Raw genomic sequence first — 23,839 nt, forward strand, 5'->3', positions numbered from 1 at the left:
CATGGAGGGAAGAGGAAGTGTGTCTTGCCGTCATTCTACGCCACACCTACGCTGCCTCATCATACAGTGAAAAAGCACCACAGTGTTGCATGTGTTTTCAAGCAGAAACCAGCGAGTCTTATCTCTTTGTAAAGAAAAAAAAAAGTGATTTTACCTGGAATAATTGAGTAAGTATTCGCTTGCAAGTGATCACAAAATCTTTTAAAAATAAAACATTTTATTTTAGTTGGCACGACACATCACAAATATATCTTTGTAAAACATACGATTGGCACCTAACAATATTTCGTTGTTCTTGAGATATCCAGCCAGGTGACAGAGAAACTATGACAGATTAAAATAATCTGAAAGAAGTGACATAAATGAAACTTGGTACCGTATCTTGCAAAGTGATTAAAAAAAGTCTCAGATTAAGTGAACTGATTAAGAGTTAAAAAAAAAAGGAAGTTAAAGAGAAGATATACTCAGGCATACTTAAAGAATCTTATGCAATACAAAATTATCAGTCTATTCCAAATCTGCCTTTTTAAAGGTAATGTATATTTTTGCTAAATACTCTGAGCCATAATAATTAAACTACATGTTTCATACTGAGATTTGAGATTTTGATAAGGACACTGAGTGTTTTGACCATCCGTTGGTAAATAACCATGCAAAGAACTTAAGAAGCACTTTTCGGCGTGGTGCTGTCAAAAAAAACCATACACACAATATTCAGGTTGAGATTAAAATGATTACCTCTGTGATTACCTCAGCCAAAGCTCTGGAAAACCTGACGCGGTTCTGTTGTATTGAAAAGTGTTAAAGTAGTCAAACAAACTTGTGAGAGCATAACAAGACAGAGGATACAGGTTTTTGTGATTGAAGCCATCCGACAGCTGGTTTGCGGCATTAGTCCGGAAGAGTTTGCAAAAGTAGCAACAGAGTCTGTCTGAAGATTATTGACAAAAGATGTGATATGAAACAAAAAAGAAAAGTCAAGAACAGGGAAAAAAAAAAACGCTGCTTCAAACATTCAGAGCATTAAGCACAAACTAGACATGAAGGCTTGTATTCAGTCTAAATTTTGTTCAGTGACTTGGAGTGTGTGTCTGTTGTCTTAGCAATTTATAGAAATGTACAATGACAAAGTGTTTCACAGTGCGTTGTCAAATTTACGATAATTGAAAGCAATGAAATGTATCAATCTGAATAATCCCGTGCTAAAACATCGGATCGTTTCTGTATGACAGACAGAAGTTGGGTACTGCAAATGCCATTCCACATGGCAAGTCTAGTGCCTTTAAAAAGTCAAAGCTACACACTGACGTAACAGACCGCCATGATCCCTTTAACTGGTCATGTGATAAATTAAATCTTTCGACAAAACTCGATGCCACATCCAATAAGCCGTTAATTATTGAACTGAGCCGTTTGCCCAGAGCACCTTTACGTTTTTCCGGAGCTCTCGCTCGTCTCACAGTTCGTCCCGCGCCGTGCTGTCCAGAGGAGACTGCAGCACGTCCGAGTTCTGGGCCTCGGAGCTGATCTCCGCCTGCTCCCGGGTTTTCCCTGAGCGCGCCCTGTCCCAGTCCGTACGGACCTTTTCATTATCCCAGACCGTGGAGGTCTCGGTGTCACTGATGTACCCTGGATCGCCTGTGTAGTGAGTCGGATACACTAACAGAGGCTCTGCGGAAAACGCTTTCAGGTTCCTGGTTTCAAACTGCTCCATGTAGTCAGACCTGTGGAGGAGAAGCGATTATTATCAATTAAACAAATGATTCATTTCGTAGAGGTTTAGTAGAGTTTTATAGAGAGAAAATCTGAAAAACAGACTTACACAGGATGTTTATCATACATGATGGGAAGAAACTCATCCACTGGCAAAATCTTCTTTAGCGGCTCTGCTTTCAAAAGCTTCTCCGCACCCTGTAGTGAGATCATATATCCCAGAGTCCAGTACGAATAGTCTGCCTCCACCAGGTTGTGTATGTTCGGCACTGCTTTCTCTGGGTGATCCACTTGCATTCTCTTCCGCCCGATATAACTTGATGAAAGAAAATAAACAGAGATGTGAGGGGAAAAAAAAAAATTACACAAGAATCTCAGGAAAGGATGGCGAATGAAGCGGGACTTACATGAGATCCCAGTCCAGCCCTTCATCCTTCACCTCACTCATCAGGTTCATTAACCGACGCTTGAAGAAGACCTCGAAGCGCAGATCGTCTTCGATCACCAGAGACGTCTCCAAGCCCCGCTCCACGATCTAAGAGCCGGATTTATCTGTTAGTCGCCAAACTGTCAGGGCTGCAAAGAGACTGACGTTTTACCTTCTGGGGTTCACCTCTTTCCAGATGTTATAGTGAGACAGAAAGCATCCCAGCTCTCCCTTTGTCAGGGGTCGACCGTGGTAAGGGTCACTGTATCCCGGAAGCATATGGATGCCCATGGAATGAATTTCACTGACATTCATTGCTCTTAAGTTAAAGAGAAAGAAACATGACAAATTAAAAAAAGGCTTTGGCTTTTGATTGAATAAATACTGAACAACCCCAATTTCAAACTGGGAGCATTTTCTATCATGTGAATTAAAAGAAGGTGCAATGACTTCCAAATATAAACCCATATTTTCCTGTATGTAAATAATCAAACACTGAAAGTGAGACATTTAAATGTAAAATAGAAACCGATTTTAAATGTGATAGAAGCGATAAAAATAGTGGCACAGGGTGTTTATCATTGCTGTGCTCCCCCTCCTCTTCTACCAGGAGTTTTATAAGTCTGGAACGTGAGACCAGTTGCTGTGGCTTCAGGAAAGGAATGATGCTCCATTCCTGCCCGATGGAGGATTCTAGCAGCTTAACGGTCTCTGTGATTTATTGCAGGACTTCAGATTTTATGTGTCCCATGCTTTCTCTCGGCAAACTCTCTGAAATTCAGCAAAGCTGTGGTTAAAATAAGACACTAAAAATCTTAATTTCCTCATCATACATGTGAACTATATGTAGAAGTTTATGAAATTGGGTTTGCTCTGTACGTATGCGTGACATATTCATTACATACGGCGCACTTACTTTCCATCTACAGCTGCAAAAACCTTACAGGCGATCTGCTGCTCGTACAACGCGCTCAGCATCCGATCTCGACGGTCAGTCCGCCTCTGGAGATTTATCATAAACACCTGCATGCAAAGCGGAGAGTGGAGCCAGTCAGTGCACTGACTGATGTGGGAAGCAAAAGGAAGCCTGGCGTAGCACAGAAACAGGGGAAAAAAAGGCCATTTTTGCAGTTTCCATCTTCATATCACTCCTTTACTCACCTCATCAAATCCCATTTTGTCGGGCTGTTTTTTGGGAACGCGGACATATTTGGAAGGCATCACTTGGGGATGTCGCACTACGCAGTCAGAGGGAAGATGGATGCAGAAATGGGATAAATAATATGTAGACAACATGCTGGAAGCTGAATGAGGCGGCAGACAGTAGGCGAAAGACTTGAAGCCAGAAGAAAACCAGAGCTGTTTGAGAGAAACGGAAAATAAAAAGCCTGAATTCAAGCTACTCACCGTTCACCTCTAAGAGGGTGTGCAAGAAGCTCTCGGCTTCGTCCTGCAAAGTATTGTGGGAGCGTAATGGCACAGGGAAGTAACCGTAGGTCTCCTTGTTACAAACAAACATTTGAACATCTGTGGAGATGGGGCAGATGAAAACAGCAATTTGGAGCGACAGTGTTTGGATTGAAGAAGAGGACGGCCAAACGGGCTGAATCACCAGGCTGAACGTGTTAAGAGTCAAACTGTGGGAATACCCGCCATCCGAGCGGAGAACGCAAACACAATGATGTCGTCGAAAGCCCAGCTGTAGTCTGGATGTGGAGGGTGGAAGGCCAGCTGCCTGGACGCCTCCTTCCTCAGGTCGATCAAGAAGGTGGAGTGGACCATGGGAACTGCGTAGCACCCTTTGCGGACATGCTTTCTTATAGGGATGTAGGCAGGAGTCCGCCTGTAGTAGCCCTGGAATAAAAAATAATAAAGTTTATTAACATTGTAGCTTCCACACTGGCAGGTCTGCATAGTTGTCAGAAAAGTACCTGAGAAGTCATTCCACACCAGAAGTTAGAGTAAGCCGCTCGGGACTCGAGCATCGGCGCGATGATCGTCTTGTTCTCTTTCATCAGCTTCCAGAGCACATCGGAATTGGTGAGGAGGTTATCACAGTCTGCCAGCTGCACAACAAAGAAAACAGCCGCAAAATAGGTTTGAGCAAGCGTAACACGGCTGAGAAGGTCATACGGGTGAAACTGTGCACCAGCTGAGCGGCAACTGAGTATTAAGAAACCCACAAACTGTTTATTTCTAAAAACTCTGTTTTCAGGAGACAAAGCCAAGGAGTAAAGCAAAGAGTATAAAATTATTGCAACTCTGGATGAAGTTCAGTTCAAAATTATACCCCGCTGAAGCTAAACAATGTAGGCTGGACTGAGGAATAGAAATGTAATTGTGCAGAGTGATGCATTTAAATCTGGAGGATCCACATCAGTTTGAGTAGAAGATACTGTAAATTGACCAGAAGAGACTATTGGCTCTCGTTTCTACATGCCTCATGCCTTAAATTACGGCTTTGGTGGGGCCTTGGACTGGAGTTTTTGCAACAGTTACTGAATTGAAACGAGAGTTAAAGCATTGGCGCAAAGTTAAAAACAATAATTTTAGGGTTATTGTGCTTTTTTGGTAACTAGTTTTATTGACCTACCATAAAATAGTCTGCCCACATGTCACGGGCAGACTCCAGAGCAACTTGCCGGAGCTTCATGACGTGCTCATAGCGGAGATCTGTCCAGTGCTTCGGACCTTCTTCATCTGCATAATGGCTGCAAAATGCATGGTTTTAATTACAGTGACTTTATCGGCTCAATGTTTCCCTGGGATCCGTCTGAAGTAACAAACCTGGGTTCTTCTTTTGGCCGCCACTCCACGTAATGATAAAGGTTCTGGACCTTCACAAGCCAGTCACGCAGAATGGCTGTAGTGTTGTCTTCATTGTGATCAGTTGCCACCCTGTCCAGGTGAAACAAACGGAAAGTGTTATCAGGGAAGATAAACACACACTCTCACCTGTGGGCAGTCAAGACATCAGTTTAACTCAGACACAGAGACAAGACCCGCATGCAGGGTTAAAACATGAAAACTTCACACAGAAAGACCCCCGTGCCTGGACTTGTACTAGGAATATTCTTTACTCTGTGAAGTAAGAGTGCAATCCACTATGTCCTACATATCCAAAAAAATAGGGGCAAAAAACAAACAAAAAACCATCACAAGAGCTGAACGCAGTGAAACTGGGATCAGACTGAGACCAGGAGTTGAAAGATAAAACCACCAGCCTAAGAACAATAGTCTTGTGTTCACTCACTCTTTGTATGGAGCGGTGGGAACTGACACAAGAGTGAAAGACACCAACATCACATAACAGGACACAGGACGTCCAGTTGCTATCATTTTCATGTTTGCATGTAAAAGACACTTTGTGCTGGAAAGATTTCGAACAGAGAGACATGAGTCAAATGAACCAAAGTTAGGCTGTTCTTTGATCTAATTCAGTAGATGAACAAAATCAAGCCACACATCTTTCTGTCTGCCAGGATATGGAAAGTCACGCTGCAACTAAACATCCACAGTTGTTATTACTCAGCCATGAAAGTCAACAGTTCTCACTGCGAAGTGAACATCTGCACAAAGGACAGCTGGACTTGCATTTAGCTCATGTGGATGTTGTCCAGGGCAGATTTTTCTGATGAAAGACTTCACGCTGATCTGTGAGAACACTGCAGCTCCGTGCTAAACCGCTGTTTCCCTCAATCCTGCTGAACAGCCTTTCAGTTCCTCAAACTTTGAATAGCACTGATTTTTCCTGTTCATGTTTAACTTGTTTGAATAGACCTTTTGAACTTGTACTCTATGCAAACTGTATATATTTCAAACTGATATTTATGAGCAGGATGTGTAATGTTACTGCACTATAGAACTACAGATCTATGCGCCTACAGCAAAGCTTTAAATGACTGTTTGGGGGATTTCGGTTCTGAGGCTTTGGCATGCTCCAACAAAATACATACAACATGTAGTGTTTACAGCATTACACAGCCGCTCTCTCGTTCCTATATGACTTTAGAGGGCTTGTAAAAGCACGTTATACAAATTTGTCTGCACCGCACACACACTTCAGAGGGCCCCAGATGCAACAAAAAGGTGGATGAACAGAATTGCTTATATAAATTGTGTAAATAAAGTGAAACTTGTTCGTCGGGTCGGTGAGTGAAGAGCGCAGCGCTTTCTAAGCCCTCCAGGCATTCATCCAAACTCCTCACAGCTGAGGGCAGCAGTGCAGGTGGGCTGTCGGAGCATGTTGTTTGATTATTAAGCGAGAAACATCTCCCTTACTTGGTTTCAACAGACAGGAGCATTGAGGTGTTTAAGAAGCAAAATATATGCATTTATACAGCTGGAAAGTTCATCATAAATCAGAACTATGGCCGTAAATGACCCCCAGAGACAGTGCTGTGAACAATGTTTCTGTTTTTTTACATCTAGGTTTCAGCTTCCACAATCATTTACAAGCAAAGGCTGTTAAAAGTTGTCCCATCTCTGGTGAATGATTTTATATATAAGTACATTAACATGACTGGTTTTGGGGGGTTTCCATGTTGCTGGACCAGATTTGGTCGTTGTCACACATCTGGAGGAATCACTCAAAACTGGAGGTAGAGGAGGGGATTTTGGGATCTGAGTAGGAGAAGACTGAATGGCAAGTTCTGGCACTAACCCTGGCCCTGTGGACATCAGCAGGAAGTGTACGTTAACTCACACAGCTCCCCTCGTGGCCACGGCTCTCTGGTCCCCTCCCATCCACGTATACAGATCAATGCAGTGACTGCTCAGATAATGTGATCGGCTCCGTATCCAGATGTGCCCACCTCTGCGCACAATAGTGACTTTATTTGTGCACAGGATGAACGCAGCATTAACTTCTGGAAGGTTCATTCATGTCAGTGCCAGACTGTTTAACTAATCTACGCAACATCTTACTTAGTTTCTAAAATCACTTTGATTACTTCTCCAGTCTTTGGAAGTCCACCCCACGCTTCATAACGTTCTCTTCAAAATAGCAGAACACTTGTGGTATGTATTAATTTCAAGGAAATTACACTTTTAGGGGGAAAACCACCATTCCCACCTAATCTGGCACCAAAAATGAACAGTTTCCAGAAAGCGCTCATTCTCACCAACCACTTACCAGAGAGCCATGCGGTCTTTGGGATAGTTCAGCCGCTCGACCGTGCCCAGAAAATACGGCAAAGAGTGCTCGGAGTTTCTGCAAATGAGGGCAACCAGGACCCGGGGGGCGAGGAGCGAAGACTCGGGGCTCCAGCGCTCCTCCGCAAAATATCCCCGGACGGGAGCGCAGCAGGACAGCAGCAGGAGGAGCAGAGAGGCGGGGAGGCCGGCGGCCAGCCCGGCCATCGCGACGGTGAAGCACGGGCTACAAAGGAGTGTTCTGCCGTGTGCTGGTGGGATCTGGCTCCTGGAGAGCTACGGAAAAGTTGTCTCCTTTTACTTTACGCAGTCATTGCGCATACGGAAAGTCTGCAGCGGATCCTGATGTGACAACAGACGCTGAGCTTTTAAAGGGGAGGCCCGAGCGGGGATCTTAAAGGGGATGGGCCACTATAGTGACTGCACAAAAAAAAAAAGAAAAAAGATCAAATTCTTCCTGATAATCTGACTCTGAAAGTCGAAGAGATTTTATTGGATTATTTTACACAATGAGAACACATTCAGTATTGTAAACTCAATGTATGCGTGTATTATAAATATGCTGCATTATAGAGGATTTGTACATGAATGATTTATTTTTTCAAGAGTGTAATTGCATTAATATTTAGGTACAAGTCGCACATTTCAATAAATATTCAAATTGCATGTTTTCCCAACCAAAAAGCTTAGTCTTTCACAAGAAAATGTATTTAAAGGTAACAAATACTTTGAGAATTTGTTCATAGCGGAACTTTCTACTTTTACTTGGGTATGAATAACAACTATACTTTTACTTGTGAGCCAAACAGTGCCCTTGTAATTTGTGCTCTTGCCTCATAACATGAATATCTATGGCTCAAGTCCATTTGGAGACCGTTTTGTGCCCAGTTTTCTTGCTCTCCTTTTCATGGGTTTTCTCCATGTACTCCAGCTTCTTTCCACAGTCTCAAATCATGTGTTTTGAGGCTAACTCAGTGGTTATCAAAGTGTGGAATAAATGTTTTTTTAAACTCCAAAAAAGCAAACAAAACAGAATGTATATTTTTCTTTTTATTATGGATCCAACATGATTCAGTACCATGACCTTCCGCATACAGTTAGAATTTACTTCTCATGTCCAATTCTACACATGCATCATTCTGCATGGCAAATCACATATAAAACAGCTGATTTTAACCTTGGTGTAATGTGCCTTGAAAACCTCTCACAATTTGTTTTTCAACTCTTAATACTAAATTTTGAATTAACTATTTGGACAGATACTGTCCTGCTTTTAGTCTCTTCAAACCAGTGTTATCATAGCCTAGTAAAATGGCTTTGTCTTTGTTGGTGCTACAGTTTGGCCCCTGACCCAGGTCTCTCTACCTGGATTGTTAGTGAGGCAGCTGCAGGGTCATCGACAAGCCAGAACAGCTCGCCTCCAGTTGGGACAACACGGGCTGCTGGAAACACTGGACCCTCTCCACCCTCCAGCACCTCCTGCAAAAAAAAAATATGATAGTATTGCTGAGTGCATAAAGGTATTTCCTTTTTTCAGGTTAATTTTTAATGTTCAGCTTCATATCTTAACTGAACCCATTTCAATAAGTGATTGAAATCAAAGAGCCCTGTTCTTTTCTGTGTTGGTCTAAACTAAATAGTTTTGTGTATGAACATACGTCAGAGTTAAGATTATGACCATGGCAAAAATCTGAGCAATATAAGTAAAAAAAAAAGAAGTTACCTTTAAAACTGCTGCTTTGCTTCCTCCTGTTGATACAAAAGCCACACAGCGTGCAGAGTTAACCACGGGAAAGGTCATGGTGACACGTTGTGGTGGTGGTTTTGGAGAGTCGCTGATGGGTGCCACAACCTTCTTTTTTTCCTGAAAGTACGGCAGACCCAAACTTAGTTATTTATCATGACACAATAAAAACTGCCAATGAGGAGTACTCTGTCGTGTAAATGTAGAATGTATCACGTGGCAGCTCGTTGCACAGGTAGACCAAAAGGGATGGCAGTGAATACTAAAACTAGCAACTTGTGCCCTAAACTAACCCCTTCAGTGAACCATATATTGTTTAATGTGTGACTTGAAAAGTGAAGAAAAAAGGACACAGATCTTTTAAGACTAACAGATCATGAGTGACACCACATCCAAGAATAAACCCAGACATGCTCCTTATAATCATATCCCTGTCACCATTCAGTGAAATGATGTATTTCATCTGCTTTCTGAAGTGGGAACTTATTATTATAGCCAAAAAGCTATGTTTACTAGAATCTGTAGAATATCTACAATAACTAAATTTGCTTATCAGTGTAACCAGTGTATAGTGTGAATAGGGTTCAGTATTCAGGCAAAAGATGTAGTTTTTAGGATCAGTTATAAGTAAGAAACATGTGCTTTCCACAATGAAACGGAAAACATCCAGTCTGCATCCCAGCATCTGTACACCATCATTCTTCTGTCAAAGAAGTACAGACATTTATATGTGCGAAAGGCACATTATCAAAAGCTCAGTCCTCACCTCCAGAAGAGGATGATCTGGGAAGAGGGAGCAGGTGTGGCCATCAGGACCCATACCGAGCAGCAGCAGGTCAAACACGGGGAAGTCATCGTCCGGGAAGGCCTGAGAGTTTGCAAGAAATAAAATATACTGTAAATATTGACTCATTGTTTAGGTCTAAAATATGATCTGTGTTTACCTCTTTTAGTTTGCGGGTGTAGTCCTCTGCGCATTCATCCACTGGCAGAGTTGAGTCAATGGTTAGAATGCCACTATCTGGAATATTGACCTTTGAAAAAAGCTGACTCTGAAAAGGAAGACATGATGCACATTTCATGTAGATTTGACAGCATGTGCACAATTTAGAGATAGATTAGATGTAAGTGCATTGAGATGTCATTGTCTTTTAAAAATGGCGTTTTGAATAAATGCTTATAAATATGGGAAAAGGTGAGAATATGTTGCATAGATCTCTAAAGGAAGAATCAAACAGGCACTGCATAGATACATAATGAAAGACAAACAAGGGATATATTCTTAACCTGTTTACATAAGCATGTATGTGTAGGGAAAACATCACCATAGACATACCTTGTAAAGCCCATAGGTGCTCTCTGGGTGATCAAAGGAAACCAGTCGCTCGTCACAGAAACCCACCACCCACTTGCTGCAGTCCAGTTCTGGCAGAGCAGGCAGCTCCTTGCTGAGCATAGACACCAGGCTTCCGCCAGAGAGACCCAGGGTGAACCTGCCACGAGAGGCGATCGCCTTATCTGCTCGTGCTGTCACCAGATGGGCCAGCGCTGGACCAAGCTCTGCAGCTGAGGGGAAGACCACGACTCTTCTTCCAGCCATTAGGACACCGAGTGAAGCGATCTGACAGGTTACAGGAGGAAACAATAGTTAGGCAAGTCACAAGGAAGTTACCAAATTGTTTTGCAAGTCATCATGTGTGTGCAGAAAATATCTCCCGAACGTTTGACTCCCACCAAAACCTTTTGTTTGCATTTACCAGCATTTAATATGAAATGTTTGGTCAAAATCAATATTCTACTTCTGTAGTAGAGATGAATGTGTAAGAGGAGAACACACAAGGATACTGTAATTATTCCGTCAAAGCGGCTTTCACTTGTTAACCCTGGGAGGAAACCGCACACATAATTTAAAATGCAATTTTTCCATAAAACGATGTTTCCTCACCTTGTTTCAGGAAAGTAAATGGCAGATTGTCATGAGGATTTTCAGTCGGCTAATGAGCACAACTTCCTGGAGCCAGATTGCCTCAGCCAATCATAGGCTGGTTTAGACCGTGTTGCATTCTGGTCAATGTAGTTTTTTAACGAAAACATAAAAAATGATTTATCAGTTCCAAATGGAAGACTAAGTATTGAATAAAACGTGATAGGATGCTTTCACACGATATAACATATAATTTAGTTGAAGATAGATGTTTGTTTCCCAGCAATTTAGCTTAATGTTGTGGTTTTGTGCGGAACTGTGATGCTTCCTCCCAACCAGCAGGTGGAAACACCGCAATATTTTTACCACTGGAGTTTTTAGGAGACACTCGCGGATACCATGTAGGCATGCACACGCAGCTGATTTGGCATTTTACACTGCAACTAACAGTCTGAAGTGATATTTTACACGGATTGGCTGCAAAAACTCGTCGCGTGCCTCTCCTGGTGCCATAAAATATGTCGACAGCCTTCTCCTTCCAGGCACAGCTCGTGTCCATCATGGACGCGTTATCCAAAACAGCTGTGTTGGAAATAAGCAAATTGGTCGAGATCGAGTCCAAGATGCTGAAGATAGAGATCACCCGAGGGCGCAACGAGATCGCGTCGCTGACGGAGAAACTGCAGCTGATGGAGAAACTGCTTTGTTTGGCTCAGGGGGGCAGACAGGACGCGGCAGCTGCGCCGTGCACGGTGGCCAAGGACGCACCACAACACAGAGGATCCGAGCCCGAGAGGACCAGACCTGTCATTAAAAGGTTGGTTTGTCGCTGAGTGCACCTTATTTGTTGTCCCGTCCTCTCAGTTTGGTGAATTTATTCTGTGTGTGGTGAATCTCAGCGAAACTCCGTGGGAAAATGCAAGTTTCTCCACTGAGCTGAGCAGTTTGCATCCATGTGAAGAGCCATCTGCAGCTGAAGTAGGTCTTCTCTCATCCTACACATTTCTCTCTGGTTTAGGTTGAATGTGAAAGGTAACATTTATGTATTCTGTTTTTTCTTTAGCCGCCAAATCCACCACCCAAAGATCAGCCTGCTGTGATAGTGGTGAAAGAGGAGCCACCAGAAGTCGACGACGCAAATTCTGAAACGGACAGGACATGTAAAAATAGTGAGTATGGTGTTTTGTCAATGGGTTTAGGAGCACTGCATTGGGAAGTACGTATGGATAGACTCAAAGCCAGGACAAGCCATTCACTTGACTTCCATTTACAAAAAAAAACAAAAAAAAACTTACGTTTTTGAGTGAAGGTGAAGTGTTAATAACCTTATTATTGTGAAAGTGCAAAGAACCATTGCATTGTAAGACTAATTTACTCAGCTTGTGAACTTTTATCAAATTTACTTCTGGTTTTTGTGACTTCAAGTTGACTTCATGCTGTTAACAGGACGGGAAGCTGTCGTCGACAGTCGGAAGTGTGCAGATGTGTTGCAGCTTCCCAAGCCCACCGCGGAACGCCAGCAGCCATTGTTCACGAACAACTTTGTGAGCGGCTGCACCTCGTCTCCTCTCTCTGAACAAGGGAGGAGAGAACCCCACTGGAATCCACAGCTTGCACCTGCACATGCAAACCTCGAGGCGGGGAAGAGCATTGTGCAACACGTGGCCTCCCAGAGCCTGACTGTGCTCCGGAACATGAAGCTTCATAACTTGAAGAATTCAGCTGCTAAAAGATTTGGCTGCCTGCAATGTGGAAAAAGCTTCAGATGTTTTAGCCAACTTGAAATACACCAGAGAAGTCACACGGGTGAGAAGCCTTTCAGATGCACGCTGTGCGGAAAGCGATACGCTCAGAAAGGACACTTGTACACCCACCAGCGCACACACACAGGGGAGAAGCCATATCGATGCCCTATTTGCGGAAAGGGCTTCATTCAAAAATGCACTCTTGATATGCATCAACGTACACACACTGGAGAGAAACCTTTTGTTTGTGTCAAATGTGGCAAAGGATTTACAAAGAACTGTAATCTAAAGAAGCATCTCACTGTACATCTGGATCCTAATTTGGATATATATAGTAGTGAAAGCAGTGCATCAACATTTAGTGGGACATTTGTCAGTGGAACCACTTGAAACACCAGTCACACAGAGATGTAACCTCCTTCTGTTCGAGCATTTTGTGGAAAATAAAATTGTTTTCTCCCAGTGTCGGTGTCGATCATCTGCTCTTACTATGCAGGCACTCCACAAAGAAATCATCTATTGTAGGTGAAGAGGAGGTTACTTAAATTATGTTTTTAATCTTCATCAATTCACTCCTTAAAGTGTTCAAACACAGAATAGAAGAACACGCTTACTCTTGGCTGGTGGTGGAAATGTCCAGTTTTAGTTCAGATTGATGTGGAGCTGCATGTTCTTTGTGGATTTTTGTCCATTTTGCTCCCACAGTCCAAAAACATATGAGGTTAATTGGTGACCCTAAATTGCCAGTAGGCATAAAAGGTAGTGTGTGTTGCTGTCTGTCTCTGTGTGTCTTGTGATAGGCTTGAAACCTGTCCCTGACATTGCTCTTTGTCAACTGGGATTGACATCCATGACCCTGAATTAGACAAAGTATCAAATAAGATGGCTATATTATCATATATCAATTTGTGCATCAACTGATTTGTCCAAACAACAGTCCGAGGCACCTGTAGCCTCAGAGAAAAATATGAAAGGAGGGCACAAAACATAGTCATGTGAACAGTACGCTGCAGTATCAACACACAATCACCCACACATGCTTAGAATGCCAGTCACCTGTGCTCAGCCATAAGAAGAAGATGCAAATAACAAACAAGGTCGGAGTCCAACCAAGCATTTATACCAACAGTACTAACTAGCACTAGCCCAATACTTTTAAATCTGGTGAATGTCGGATAAAATTGTGCTATTGTCAAGATGAGAGTGCAGTAATTTGCATCTAAAATGTAGAGAGATTAACCCGTTTTGCCCCACTGACAACAATTGTTGCCAAAGTTTATCACTGTTGTTTTTGACTCACAATAAAAAATCTCAAAGGTACTAATGCAACTTTTCCCACTTAAATGCTAGTAGACCACTTAGACAAAGGTTTTCTTTTTTAAAAAATCATTTCCAAGTGCTTCCTGTCACATGACATCATCTGCTTCCTGCTCCTTCCGGCTGAAGACATGGCCGACGCAAATCTTCCTGGAAAGAGGTAATTTTCAAACATTTCTAATGATTTTCCAACAGCCATATTTATAATTATTTAATCATTGGAGTCTCTAGAGTAACCCTGAACCCAAAAATTGTACCTAGGATAAATATTTTTTTGTTCATGGGCTTATTTTTATGAGCGGCAACAAAAGTTGCCAATGGGCACATAGCTTGCCACTAACTACAGGAAAACACTGTCTGCAGGATTGCTCCTAATTTACTTATTTAAATTTGAAGAATGATGTACAGTGTCTCATTTTAGTCCTCTTAGAATACTCTTTCAAGCTAAATAAGTTCACAGGTGTTCAAGGCCTGTGTGTGTATGTTTTTTATATGTTATCATATATCATTTTGTTGCTAGCTAACATTAGCTTGTGTTTCACTGAAGTAAAAAATGTTGCTGTTGGATGATGTTGGAGGTGCACTTCTCTTGGCACACAAGTACTTTTCATAGCCAATGCCCCCCCCACCCCCACCCCTGGGGTAGGATGGATGTTATTTAGCAATATCACAGTCGAGTCTGTGATCTTTGACTAGAGGTCATCATCGCTACTGCTCTTCAGTCGACAAGAGCAACAGTGATGATATCCCGACCAACATCAAAAACTAAACTGTGATATTGCTTTTCCAGAATATTCTACATATGATGCTTTAGAAAGAATTATATTGATTATTCATCAATAAAATCAAATGTGAACTAAAACATGGCGCATTCTTACATCTGTCATGCTTGCTTTGTCATTCAATTAGGTCCTGGAAAAGTGGGCAGAAAGATCTCCTCTGCTTCCAGAGGCTGATAGCCCAGACCCTCCTCCATGGAACATAACCAATTAGGCAGGGTAGAAGATCTTCAAAGGCATTGCTGATAACTGGTTTGATAGTTTCAACCACTGGGCCTTCAACAGCAGCAGGTGCAACTAGTGAGAGGCAAACGAGGCCTCATGAACCACTGTCCATACTGTCTGAAGCCACTAGATGGTGCTGTATGTTCAAGAATTGTGTGAAAGCACACTTCATTGTCAGTCCTTCAGCCTCCACTTTAAAACCAAGAGACTCGTGACCACAGAAAATGGAAACCACGGAAAGTGGTTCAGGAGGCCTGATTTACCCATCACTAGAAACGATGCAAGAACTGTGGCGGCGCACATCATTAGCACGTGGAAAGTGTGATGTTCCACCACATGTGGTGTGCTTCAAGAAGTACCACAATGAGTAGAACATGTATGACAGATGATGGAATGTATGGCAAGAAATGTTATGTAGTATGTGTTTTTAGACGTTCTAAGAAAAAACTGCTTGCTGAGGTGTTGAGTGTAAAAAAATGAGAATAAAAAAAAACATTCCAAATTGTTTGTTGTTTGGAATTTTATGCAGGGAGAACCTGAGGCTCCATCTTATTGTTATTGTTTATTCTGACTATATTATTATTTTGTTGTCATTGTCATTCCTGTATTATAGGTGACATTTGACATAGTGACAAGGTATGTGCCCACTGGCAACAATTGTTGCCAGTCATAAAAATGCAATTTTTTTCAAAAAAAAAGAACAAAATGGAAATAATAAATGCATAACTTGATTCAACTGGACTCAACTGATAAAATGATATGCCTTACAACTCTGAAAAAAATTTGGGCACAAATGGGTTAAAATGAAAGCATAGTAACTTGTTATCAGGAAAGTTGATAATCCGAACGCTTCTAATGATTCATGTTTCTAATCTGTACAAGTAAATTTCAGTCATAAAGCACATGTTGATGAAGTATGTGTGCAACAAAGTAGAGTTACTGTTCAGAAAACTAACTGCTGGACAGCACTAAAATGACATGTATAAAGAAATTACCTCGAACATACACACATTTTGATTAATTTGACTGAATGGAATGGAATCCTTTTGTCCACTGTGTGTAAAATTCATACAGACAAACAGAATTTTGAGGGGCAAAGATTGGGAAATGGTTTTTTTTTGTTTTGTTTTTTTAAGGAAGCCCCTAATTGAAGCACATTCTGTCAGAAAGATAGAAAACAACATTTAAGCGCAATTCATGCTTCAGTTCAGTGCACCGTGCTGCCTCCACGTATACCGTGATGCATTCAAGTACACTGTGCTGCCTTCAGGAACACCGCGATGCCTTCAGGAACACTGTGCTGCCTTCACGGACACTGTGCTGCCTTCACGGACACTGTGCTGCATTCAGGGACACTGTGCTGCATTCAGGCGCAATGTGCTTCGTACGCCGTGCCGCCTTCAGGGACACATTGTAAACGCCAGCACACACAGACACACACACACACACACACACACACACACACACACACACACACACACACACACACACACACACACACACAGCACAAGAGAGCGAGAGGGAGTTTTTCCCACAATCCCTTGCGGCACAGCTGAAGCACACTGATTGAAGGAGCGGCGCTGGCAAAAAATACGGGATCATCACAAAAAAATTTGAGACATCGAGCTTGCACGACGGTATGATGTGCGACACCCCGAATCGAAGTTTCCGGGCGCAGCTGGCCGCGATCCTCGACAAGCTGACCAAGGTGGCGCTGATTGAGATCGGCAACCTGGCCGACGAGTGCTCGTCCGTCCTTCACACCGAGATGTCGCTGCACAGGACGGAGAACGAGGCGCTGAAGAAGCGGTGCTACTCGCTGGAGGTGCAGCTGCGGGCGGCGAGGGAGGCGCAGAGCTACCCTCCACATGTCAACAGCGGCGTCAGCCGGCGGCTGCCTGCAGGTGAGAGAGGCGTGGACGCACGGCCGCGTGCAACGCTGCCGCCGCCGCCGCCGCCGCTCCACCAAAACAGCCACAGTGTCCATGTCTGGATCGGTGGACAATCGCTCAATAGTCGCCGTTTCTATTTACGTCTCTGAAAGGCGACCCCGCTGCTTCTCACCGTCCTGCAAGTAACGAGCAATTAGATCATTTTAAATAGAAGTGAGCATTATTTTTATCTGCGCTGCTTCAGTTGCTCAGCTGGGGTTCAGTGTTGACACACAGCACATGCTGACTGACAGCCTCTAATGCTGACAGATTTACTTCAATGCCTGTAAAGCCAGAGGATGATAGAATATATTCAGAAAGCTAGATTATTAGGCCTGTACCTGTACACTGAAATCTGGATTTTGGCTTTTGACTGAAAAAAAATTAGCTTGATAACCTAAATGTGATATATACTTGTCAAAAACAAAAATCAATCAATTCTTACTTTCTGAATACAATGTTTTTTCAAATGATATAATGTGTAGCAGTTAGGTCTTTCACCTAAATGCAGATGATCCGTACTCTGGGCCTTTATGTCCAGTTCTCTCATACACTCCAAAATCATGCCTTTTATATAATTCGGTAATTCCAGATTGTCTGTGAATATGAGTATGTGAGATTGTCTCCATGTGTTTGCCTTGTAATGGACTGGCAGTTTGCCCAGGGTGCTTCTTGCCTTTTCCTGTCAGCCGGGACTGGCTCCAGCACACATGCACATGCATGTCAGATGACGCAATATTGAAGATAGATTTTTCAATCCAAAGTGTTACTGATCATCCACAACAAAATCTAGGACTTACACTGGACATGCAGGCAGCATGTTACCTATCAAGATTAAAAACATGTCTTGACTTTATTAGGCAAAGAGTGTTGGTCCTCTTAAGTGGGGAAAAACAAGTTTAATCATTTTAGATGAGCCACACAGCCAGAGAGGAAGGGAGTGTCTGTTTTACTGCAGGATAAAGACACCTTGAATTGTAATGGAAGGTTTGTTTCTTAAGTTACTGTGCCAAAAATATTGTATGACACCAATATAAACCACCACAAAGTGGTGATAACATCTAATGTGTCCCAATTTCCCGTTTCTTTTCTTGCCTGCAGAGCCGCACCATCCACCTCCAGCCATCGATGGAGTTTTTGGAAAGGACTGGTGTATCGATCTGTGGAGAGAAGAGAAGCATCACTCTCAAAGGACAGAGCCAGTGGAGCCTGCCATGACGAGCATGGGAGCACCGGTCAGCTGATCGCTCACTGTTTGCAGCTCCTCAGCTGATGATGACAGAATGCTTTTTTCAAGTGTTTAACTGCTTGTCATTTCTTGTTGGTAGCCACTCGGTATGATGGAAAGAGATCCCGATCTCATCTTTGTCAAGGAAGAGACTTACGATGATCATCCGATCGGCCCACAGATACGACTCAACGATCACAGAAAAGGTAAGTGTTAGATAAATCAATCACTATAGTCATGATTGTGTCGATCATTCACCTGCATCTGCTCCCGTTCGACAGTTGTCGGGATGTTCGAAGAGGACAGCATGCTTCAGAGATCCGTCGACGAGCTGCAGCTTCACTCAGGGGAGTTGAACCAGTTCCCCATGACGTCCGACAGTCAGATGCAGCCGCGCCCGCAGCCGACCATCATGGACAAGCTGATCGACGACGCGACGCTGAATACTCTCGTCGACAACACGAACCCCACCCTAGCCGCGGCAGAGTACTCCAACTACACGAACAGCAGCCACATGAATGCAACCAAAGAGTCCCCCTTTCAGCCCAAACCCGCCAAGCCGGCAAAGCAGTTCGAGTGCCTGTTCTGCGGGAAAGTGTTCAACTACCTGAGCAGCCTGAAGGTCCACATCCGACGGCACTCCGGCGAGAAGCCGTTCAGCTGCTCGGTGTGCGGCAAGCGCTTCGCCCAGAAGACGTACCTGAAGCTGCACCAGCGCGTGCACTCGGGAGAAAAGCCGTACAGCTGCCCGGACTGCGGCAAAAGTTTCTCCCAGAAAAGCTCCCTCAACATACACCTCCGAACGCACACCGGGGAGAAGCCCTACAGCTGCGTGGATTGCGGGAAATGTTATGCATACAAGTACGGCTTGAATCATCATCAGTGTTTCCACTGATGGAGTGAACCAGAAGCGCTGATCTTGTGCCAATATGTCCACAGTAGAGATCAAAATGAGGAAACGTTAACCATATAGGATATTTTTTTTCATATAAATAGTGACCTTGATCACACAGTTGGAAGCTGTTGTTGAAGCACCATTCTACAAGTATTGGATTAAAAAAAAATTGCTTTTATACTGTGAGGAATATGGTTAGAATTTAAGATGGTGAAACTTACTGGCTGATTGAAAAGACTGGAGAAAGTGCGGAATTTATTCAAACATCCCCGATTTGTTCCACTCCTCTGTTTTGAGCTGATTCCAAATAATTTCAGATTGTAAGTTTCTCATTAATAGACTTGATGAAGTCCCGATCAATACTCAGTTTGCTGCAGACGGCTACCTCAGTGTTTCAGTGTTCCGAGCTTTAGGGAAGTGCTTTAAGGGACTTCACAAGCACGTTTGGTCTTTCATGAAAGTTTTCTGTGTGATTGAGGGCGTTTTCACATGGACGGAAGCACATGTTGATAAAGAGAGTTCCAGCCATCATCTGCACCTTCCCATGCGGCTGTGCATGTGATTCAATTCAGACACGGGTTTTAGCAACCTTAGCGTTTGTTCTACTGGTGGAAAAACTTTATAATTCTGTTTCTACTGTAACCGGTTGTTTTCCAAGTGGGTCATCCATCAGATTTTGCCTTAAGAGTTTTTATTTCAGTTAAATGTTGAAAATCCAAAATTGTTACAATATCAAAACTGTTCTGATTAGAATACATTCAAACTAGCATAAGCTGTGACTTCAAAAATTTAGAAGGACATAACTTCTCTGCTTGTGATCTCTACTGTGTGTAAACCTCAAACCTGGATTCAAGACGATTGTAGCAGTAACACGCAAGGTTGTGAGCCATCTCAAGAAAGGTGCTCCCAATCCCTGGGATTTTAAATGATCTTGTTTAACCTCATATACGCTTGATAATTAGGCCTTGATGACCTGATGTTGCTGTTTACATAATTTTAGGTTGCGCAAAATATGTTCATGTCTTTTGGTTCGATATTATTATTTTCTGACTTCGTTACAACAGTGAAATTTAAGGAAATGTATTTCCGAGCTGTTTTTTTTTTTTTTTTTTTCAAAATTCCCTTTCATAATGTTACGTCATAACTGTTACTGTAAACATGTTTATTTTTTCATTCACTTGAGCCTTTTGAGGAAACATGTGGCTGGTGAGCCATGGCTTGCATTGCCAAAAAAATGAAACATTTGCCAAGCAAGAAATGTCCCTGATAAGAAATTACCGTTGATCAGGCAAAACACAACTGATGATCCAACCTATTAGATCTTCCTCTGTTTCATCATTGCACATGTAAGTTGCAAAATCATAAATCTTTCAGGCTTGTTTTATGAATGCCAAAACAGAAACTGTGGGAAGTTGCTCCAGGGTTTGCACACATGTAGCATAAACCTTCAAACTACCTCTTTGCAGCAAAGGAGGGATGAAACTGCTCGTTGCTCCTGCGTCACTACTGCGTGATAGATCTCATACCATACCTCATTTCTTTAAACTGGGCAGAGTTCTGTCTTTTTCAGCAAAGTGGCTATAAAAATGTTCAGTATTGGTCATATATTATACAGATGTTTTCCAGAAATGATTCTAGTCACTGTCACTAGGGTCACTGTGAATATATTTTTCTTTGGAGGTTCATAATTGTAGACATTGTATTTTCAGTATGCAGTAAATCCAAAGTTGTTTTTTGCTTTTTAATATCACTATATTTTTTAATGAACTGCCTGCAATGATCACTCTGACCCTGCTGAGTGAATTATCTCTGTCCAAACCAGGAACCTGCTGTTATTTATCCTCATTCCTGTCAAACCTGCATGCCTTTCACGAACCCCTGTCAGGTTGTTTAGATTGTTGTCCTGTTTAAATAAAAACAATGTAAAAGGTTTCATACCTTAGGTTTTATCAAATAAAGTTAAAATCTGAAAATTGACATTCGTGTGTTTTATTGTAAAGACAAACCATCGACTGTTAAAAATGAAAACACAAGAAAAATGTTTTGTCCCACACAGGATGTGTAAACCACAGATGGCGTCTCTTTACAAAGTGACAAGAAGTACAAGACACATTCTGAAAAATCAAGGCGCTGATCATGCACGACCGTCCATCGCTGGAAGTCCATCTCCCACAAACTCTCGATTTCTGTGCGCCATTAGGTGATGGTTCAGGTTGACCTTCTGCGTGAAGGTCTTCCCACACTTCCCACAGTGGAACGGTCTTTCGCCGGTGTGGATGCGAAGGTGGCACTTCAGGTTGCCCTTCTGGGTGAAGCCTTTGCCGCACAGGCTGCAGGTGTAGGGTTTTTCTCCCGTGTGGACGACGTAGTGGATCCTCAGGGCCGACGGGTTGGCGAAGATCTTCCCGCACAGTTCGCACGACTTGCTGATCCTCTGGGACGGGACCGGAGGGACGCAGCTGTGCGAGTTCAGCTTGCCCCGGTGAGGAAAGTACTGCTTGCAAATACTGCAAAAGTTTGACCTGTGCGACTTCATGTGGCGTGTCAGAGTGCCCTTGTGAAAGAACGACCTGCGACATATCTGACATGTGAATTTGTGCGTGTTTGTCTTCGCTGAAGATTGATCATCTTCTATGTGAAAGTCTCTTTGTGAGCCTTTGTCCAAAGCAGAACAGTTTTCAGTGTTGTCAGTCTGTGATATTTGCTGGTCGTCATGGTTGGGCTCTCCAGCAGGGTTTATTGTCGTCTCCTGCTGACTTTCCTGAACAAACTGTACATCATCATCATCCTCCTCCTCGTCATCGTCATCGATTGGAATGATATGAGCGCTGAAGGCCTCCTCTGTGTCACTGATGGATACCAACTGCACAGACGTTTCCTCAAGACCACCTGCAGACACCAGCTGTTCCCCATCCTGATCAAATGACAGGCTGCAGGTGCTGCCATCGATCAAGTAGCCAACTGACAGCGGCTCCTGTTCCTCAGCCATGATGTCTTCATGTTGTACTGCACAAAAGCACAGAAAAGAAATCCAAGATTTTAATGAGGCACTTATAGAGACGCCCAAACAAATATCGTCATCTTCTCCATACCATGTTGCTGAGGTGTTTCCTGCTGGCAGCCACTGGCAAAATCCTCCATGAAATCTTCTTCTTTAAACTCAGTCACAGTGAAATGGGCTGACAGTGTTGCTGCTGCGGACTAACAAAGAGAGAAGGGGGGGAAAAAAGCTATAATCAGTGCCTGCATAGAAAGTCTCCTGATTTTCTCCTGTAGCTTAAAAACATGCCTTTGACATGAATTGTTTTCTCTACTGGTATGGCTGCGAGTGACTGTTTGTCTCTGTATCGAATAACCTGGTCAGGGCGCACCCTGCCTTCACTCACAGTCCACTGTGCCATAACTGTTTGCATAGAATCTCATGTCTGAATGTTGAAATAAGTTTCAAGAATTCTAAATACAGGTCAGAGCTTTGATGATGTTTCCATGCATGTTGGTTTGCTTCAGACACTCTAGTTTTTGCCCACAGTCCAAAAACATGCATGTGAGGTTAACCTGTCATCTTAAATCACCCCGAGGTATGAATGCGAGTGTGTGTAGTTGTCTGTCTCTCTGTGTTTGCCCTGTGATGAACTGGCAATCTGTCTTGGTTGCACCCACCATCTCCTGTAATTAGCTGGGAAAAAGCAGTGGAGAAGATGATTGATTGACTGATTTAACTGGTCCTGGTATGTGTGTTTCACACACTATCTCAAATCTAATCTTGCTAAATTTACAGCATCATACTCCATCTCAGCTGATTTCAATGCTGAAACAAACACTGGAAAGGCAGCATGCTCACTGATTTATTTTCCTTCTGTATATTCATTTTGATTGCTGTTTCAAGAAAATATTAACATCTTTTTTTCCAAAAATCATTCTTACTTTGTAGCTTTTTCTCTTCCAAAGATGTTTGCACAGCCCTGTGAATGGAGGCACAGCTTTTTCATTAGTTACTAACTTCTAAACTTTCAGTTTGTACCTCCTGCAGCACGTCTGAACACAATTCTATTTTCAGATGTTGACTGCCACGTAAATAAACTTTTTGACTCCTGTGCTGTTGTTGTTTTCCTCTCACTTTATTAGGAGGGCGCAGGGGGGAGTCAGTGCGTCTCTCCACGCTGTACGGGTCTCTGTCTTTCCACAGATTCACGCACCAATCATTCCCAAAGATCCCCTCTATGGTTGGAGGTTCGGACACTGAGAAAAGACGAGAAACAGTAAATCAATGGTGTCGATGTGTCGATGGGAGGACGCGGTGATGCTCGGGTGATGCTCGGGTACCGTGGGCGTCTCCGTCTCTGCAGCGGGCAGTCTGCACACCGACGCTGCGATAACTTTTGCACATCTTGGGGGCGTCGCTCGTCACGATCATCAGCTCGCACTCCAGGCTGCTCACTTTTTCCTTCAGCGCCGAGTTGGCCAGCAGCAGCCGGGACAGCTCCAGCTGCAGCTCGGTCGAGTCCTCGTCCACCAGTTTGCAGACCTGGAGCAGAGTGGACCGCGCCATCGTCTCCATGATGGAGGAGAGCTGTGCGTGAAAGGGGAGGCGGGTCGCCATCGCTCAACACAGTTCTTCTCTGCCTGGAGGCGGGAGGATTAAAAGGAAGGGACGAGGGTGTGCGTGCAGGGGAAAAGGGAAACATTAGCCGGAGACGCAGCTAATGAAGCTAATTCGGGGCTAACGTTGCTCGTCGCGCGGGACACAAATAAAGGTG

General features: G+C 43.2%; 4 protein-coding genes across 4 annotated transcripts; 1 reads left to right on the plus strand and 3 right to left on the minus strand.

Annotated features, from left to right (window-relative positions):
* Positions 1–201: 201 nt before the first annotated feature.
* On the minus strand, positions 202–7,647 carry colgalt1a (collagen beta(1-O)galactosyltransferase 1a). The gene is made up of 12 exons (XM_030090504.1): positions 7,275–7,647; positions 4,928–5,038; positions 4,734–4,851; positions 4,072–4,206; positions 3,790–3,994; positions 3,548–3,667; positions 3,302–3,378; positions 3,057–3,163; positions 2,327–2,459; positions 2,121–2,248; positions 1,823–2,029; positions 202–1,724 (listed from the first exon to the last, which is right to left on the minus strand). The coding sequence occupies exons 1-12, from the start codon at positions 7,499–7,501 to the stop codon at positions 1,457–1,459; spliced, it is 1,836 nt and encodes a 611-aa protein (XP_029946364.1). The 5' UTR covers positions 7,502–7,647; the 3' UTR covers positions 202–1,456.
* Positions 7,648–7,837: 190 nt separating this feature from the next.
* Positions 7,838–11,088, minus strand: pgls (6-phosphogluconolactonase). Its single transcript, XM_030090536.1, has 6 exons — positions 10,984–11,088; positions 10,375–10,659; positions 9,983–10,090; positions 9,805–9,906; positions 9,018–9,158; positions 7,838–8,773 (listed from the first exon to the last, which is right to left on the minus strand). Exons 2-6 carry the CDS (start codon positions 10,636–10,638, stop codon positions 8,627–8,629), a joined length of 762 nt encoding a protein of 253 aa, XP_029946396.1. The 5' UTR covers positions 10,639–10,659; positions 10,984–11,088; the 3' UTR covers positions 7,838–8,626.
* A 225-nt stretch (positions 11,089–11,313) lies between these two features.
* LOC115386744 (zinc finger protein Xfin-like) lies at positions 11,314–20,918 on the plus strand. The gene is made up of 8 exons (XM_030089182.1): positions 11,314–11,779; positions 11,862–11,940; positions 12,026–12,131; positions 12,409–13,096; positions 16,601–16,932; positions 18,061–18,194; positions 18,288–18,393; positions 18,469–20,918. Exons 1-8 carry the CDS (start codon positions 11,481–11,483, stop codon positions 19,080–19,082), a joined length of 2,358 nt encoding a protein of 785 aa, XP_029945042.1. The 5' UTR covers positions 11,314–11,480; the 3' UTR covers positions 19,083–20,918.
* Positions 20,919–20,940: 22 nt separating this feature from the next.
* LOC115387684 (zinc finger protein 691-like) lies at positions 20,941–23,831 on the minus strand. Its single transcript, XM_030090509.1, has 4 exons — positions 23,406–23,831; positions 23,200–23,321; positions 22,175–22,283; positions 20,941–22,088 (listed from the first exon to the last, which is right to left on the minus strand). The coding sequence occupies exons 1-4, from the start codon at positions 23,680–23,682 to the stop codon at positions 21,217–21,219; spliced, it is 1,380 nt and encodes a 459-aa protein (XP_029946369.1). The 5' UTR covers positions 23,683–23,831; the 3' UTR covers positions 20,941–21,216.
* Positions 23,832–23,839: the final 8 nt, after the last annotated feature.

Source organism: Salarias fasciatus, chromosome 4 (assembly GCF_902148845.1).
Source record: "Salarias fasciatus chromosome 4, fSalaFa1.1, whole genome shotgun sequence".
In the NCBI taxonomy this organism is placed as follows: domain Eukaryota; kingdom Metazoa; phylum Chordata; class Actinopteri; order Blenniiformes; family Blenniidae; genus Salarias; species Salarias fasciatus.

Excerpts from the sequence above, each read along its gene's own strand:
- LOC115386744 (XM_030089182.1), top strand. The coding sequence starts at position 11,481 with ATGTCGACAGCCTTCTCCTTCCAGGCACAGCTCGTGTCCATCATGGAC. Across the intron at positions 11,780-11,861 it reads ACCAGACCTGTCATTAAAAG|CGAAACTCCGTGGGAAAATG; the intron begins GTTGGTTTGTCG and ends GGTGAATCTCAG. Across the intron at positions 13,097-16,600 it reads TTTGTCAGTGGAACCACTTG|GAGCGGCGCTGGCAAAAAAT; the intron begins AAACACCAGTCA and ends CACTGATTGAAG.
- LOC115387684 (XM_030090509.1), bottom strand. The coding sequence starts at position 23,682 with ATGGCGACCCGCCTCCCCTTTCACGCACAGCTCTCCTCCATCATGGAG. Across the intron at positions 23,322-23,405 it reads CAGAGACGGAGACGCCCACG|TGTCCGAACCTCCAACCATA; the intron begins GTACCCGAGCAT and ends GTCTTTTCTCAG. Across the intron at positions 22,284-23,199 it reads CCCTGCGCCCTCCTAATAAA|TCCGCAGCAGCAACACTGTC; the intron begins GTGAGAGGAAAA and ends TCTCTTTGTTAG.
- pgls (XM_030090536.1), bottom strand. The coding sequence starts at position 10,638 with ATGGCTGGAAGAAGAGTCGTGGTCTTCCCCTCAGCTGCAGAGCTTGGT. Across the intron at positions 10,091-10,374 it reads GCACCTATGGGCTTTACAAG|AGTCAGCTTTTTTCAAAGGT; the intron begins GTATGTCTATGG and ends CTTCCTTTTCAG. Across the intron at positions 9,907-9,982 it reads ACACCCGCAAACTAAAAGAG|GCCTTCCCGGACGATGACTT; the intron begins GTAAACACAGAT and ends GCAAACTCTCAG.
- colgalt1a (XM_030090504.1), bottom strand. The coding sequence starts at position 7,501 with ATGGCCGGGCTGGCCGCCGGCCTCCCCGCCTCTCTGCTCCTCCTGCTG. Across the intron at positions 3,164-3,301 it reads ACAAAATGGGATTTGATGAG|GTGTTTATGATAAATCTCCA; the intron begins GTGAGTAAAGGA and ends CTTTGCATGCAG. Across the intron at positions 2,030-2,120 it reads GGGCTGGACTGGGATCTCAT|TTATATCGGGCGGAAGAGAA; the intron begins GTAAGTCCCGCT and ends TCTTTCATCAAG.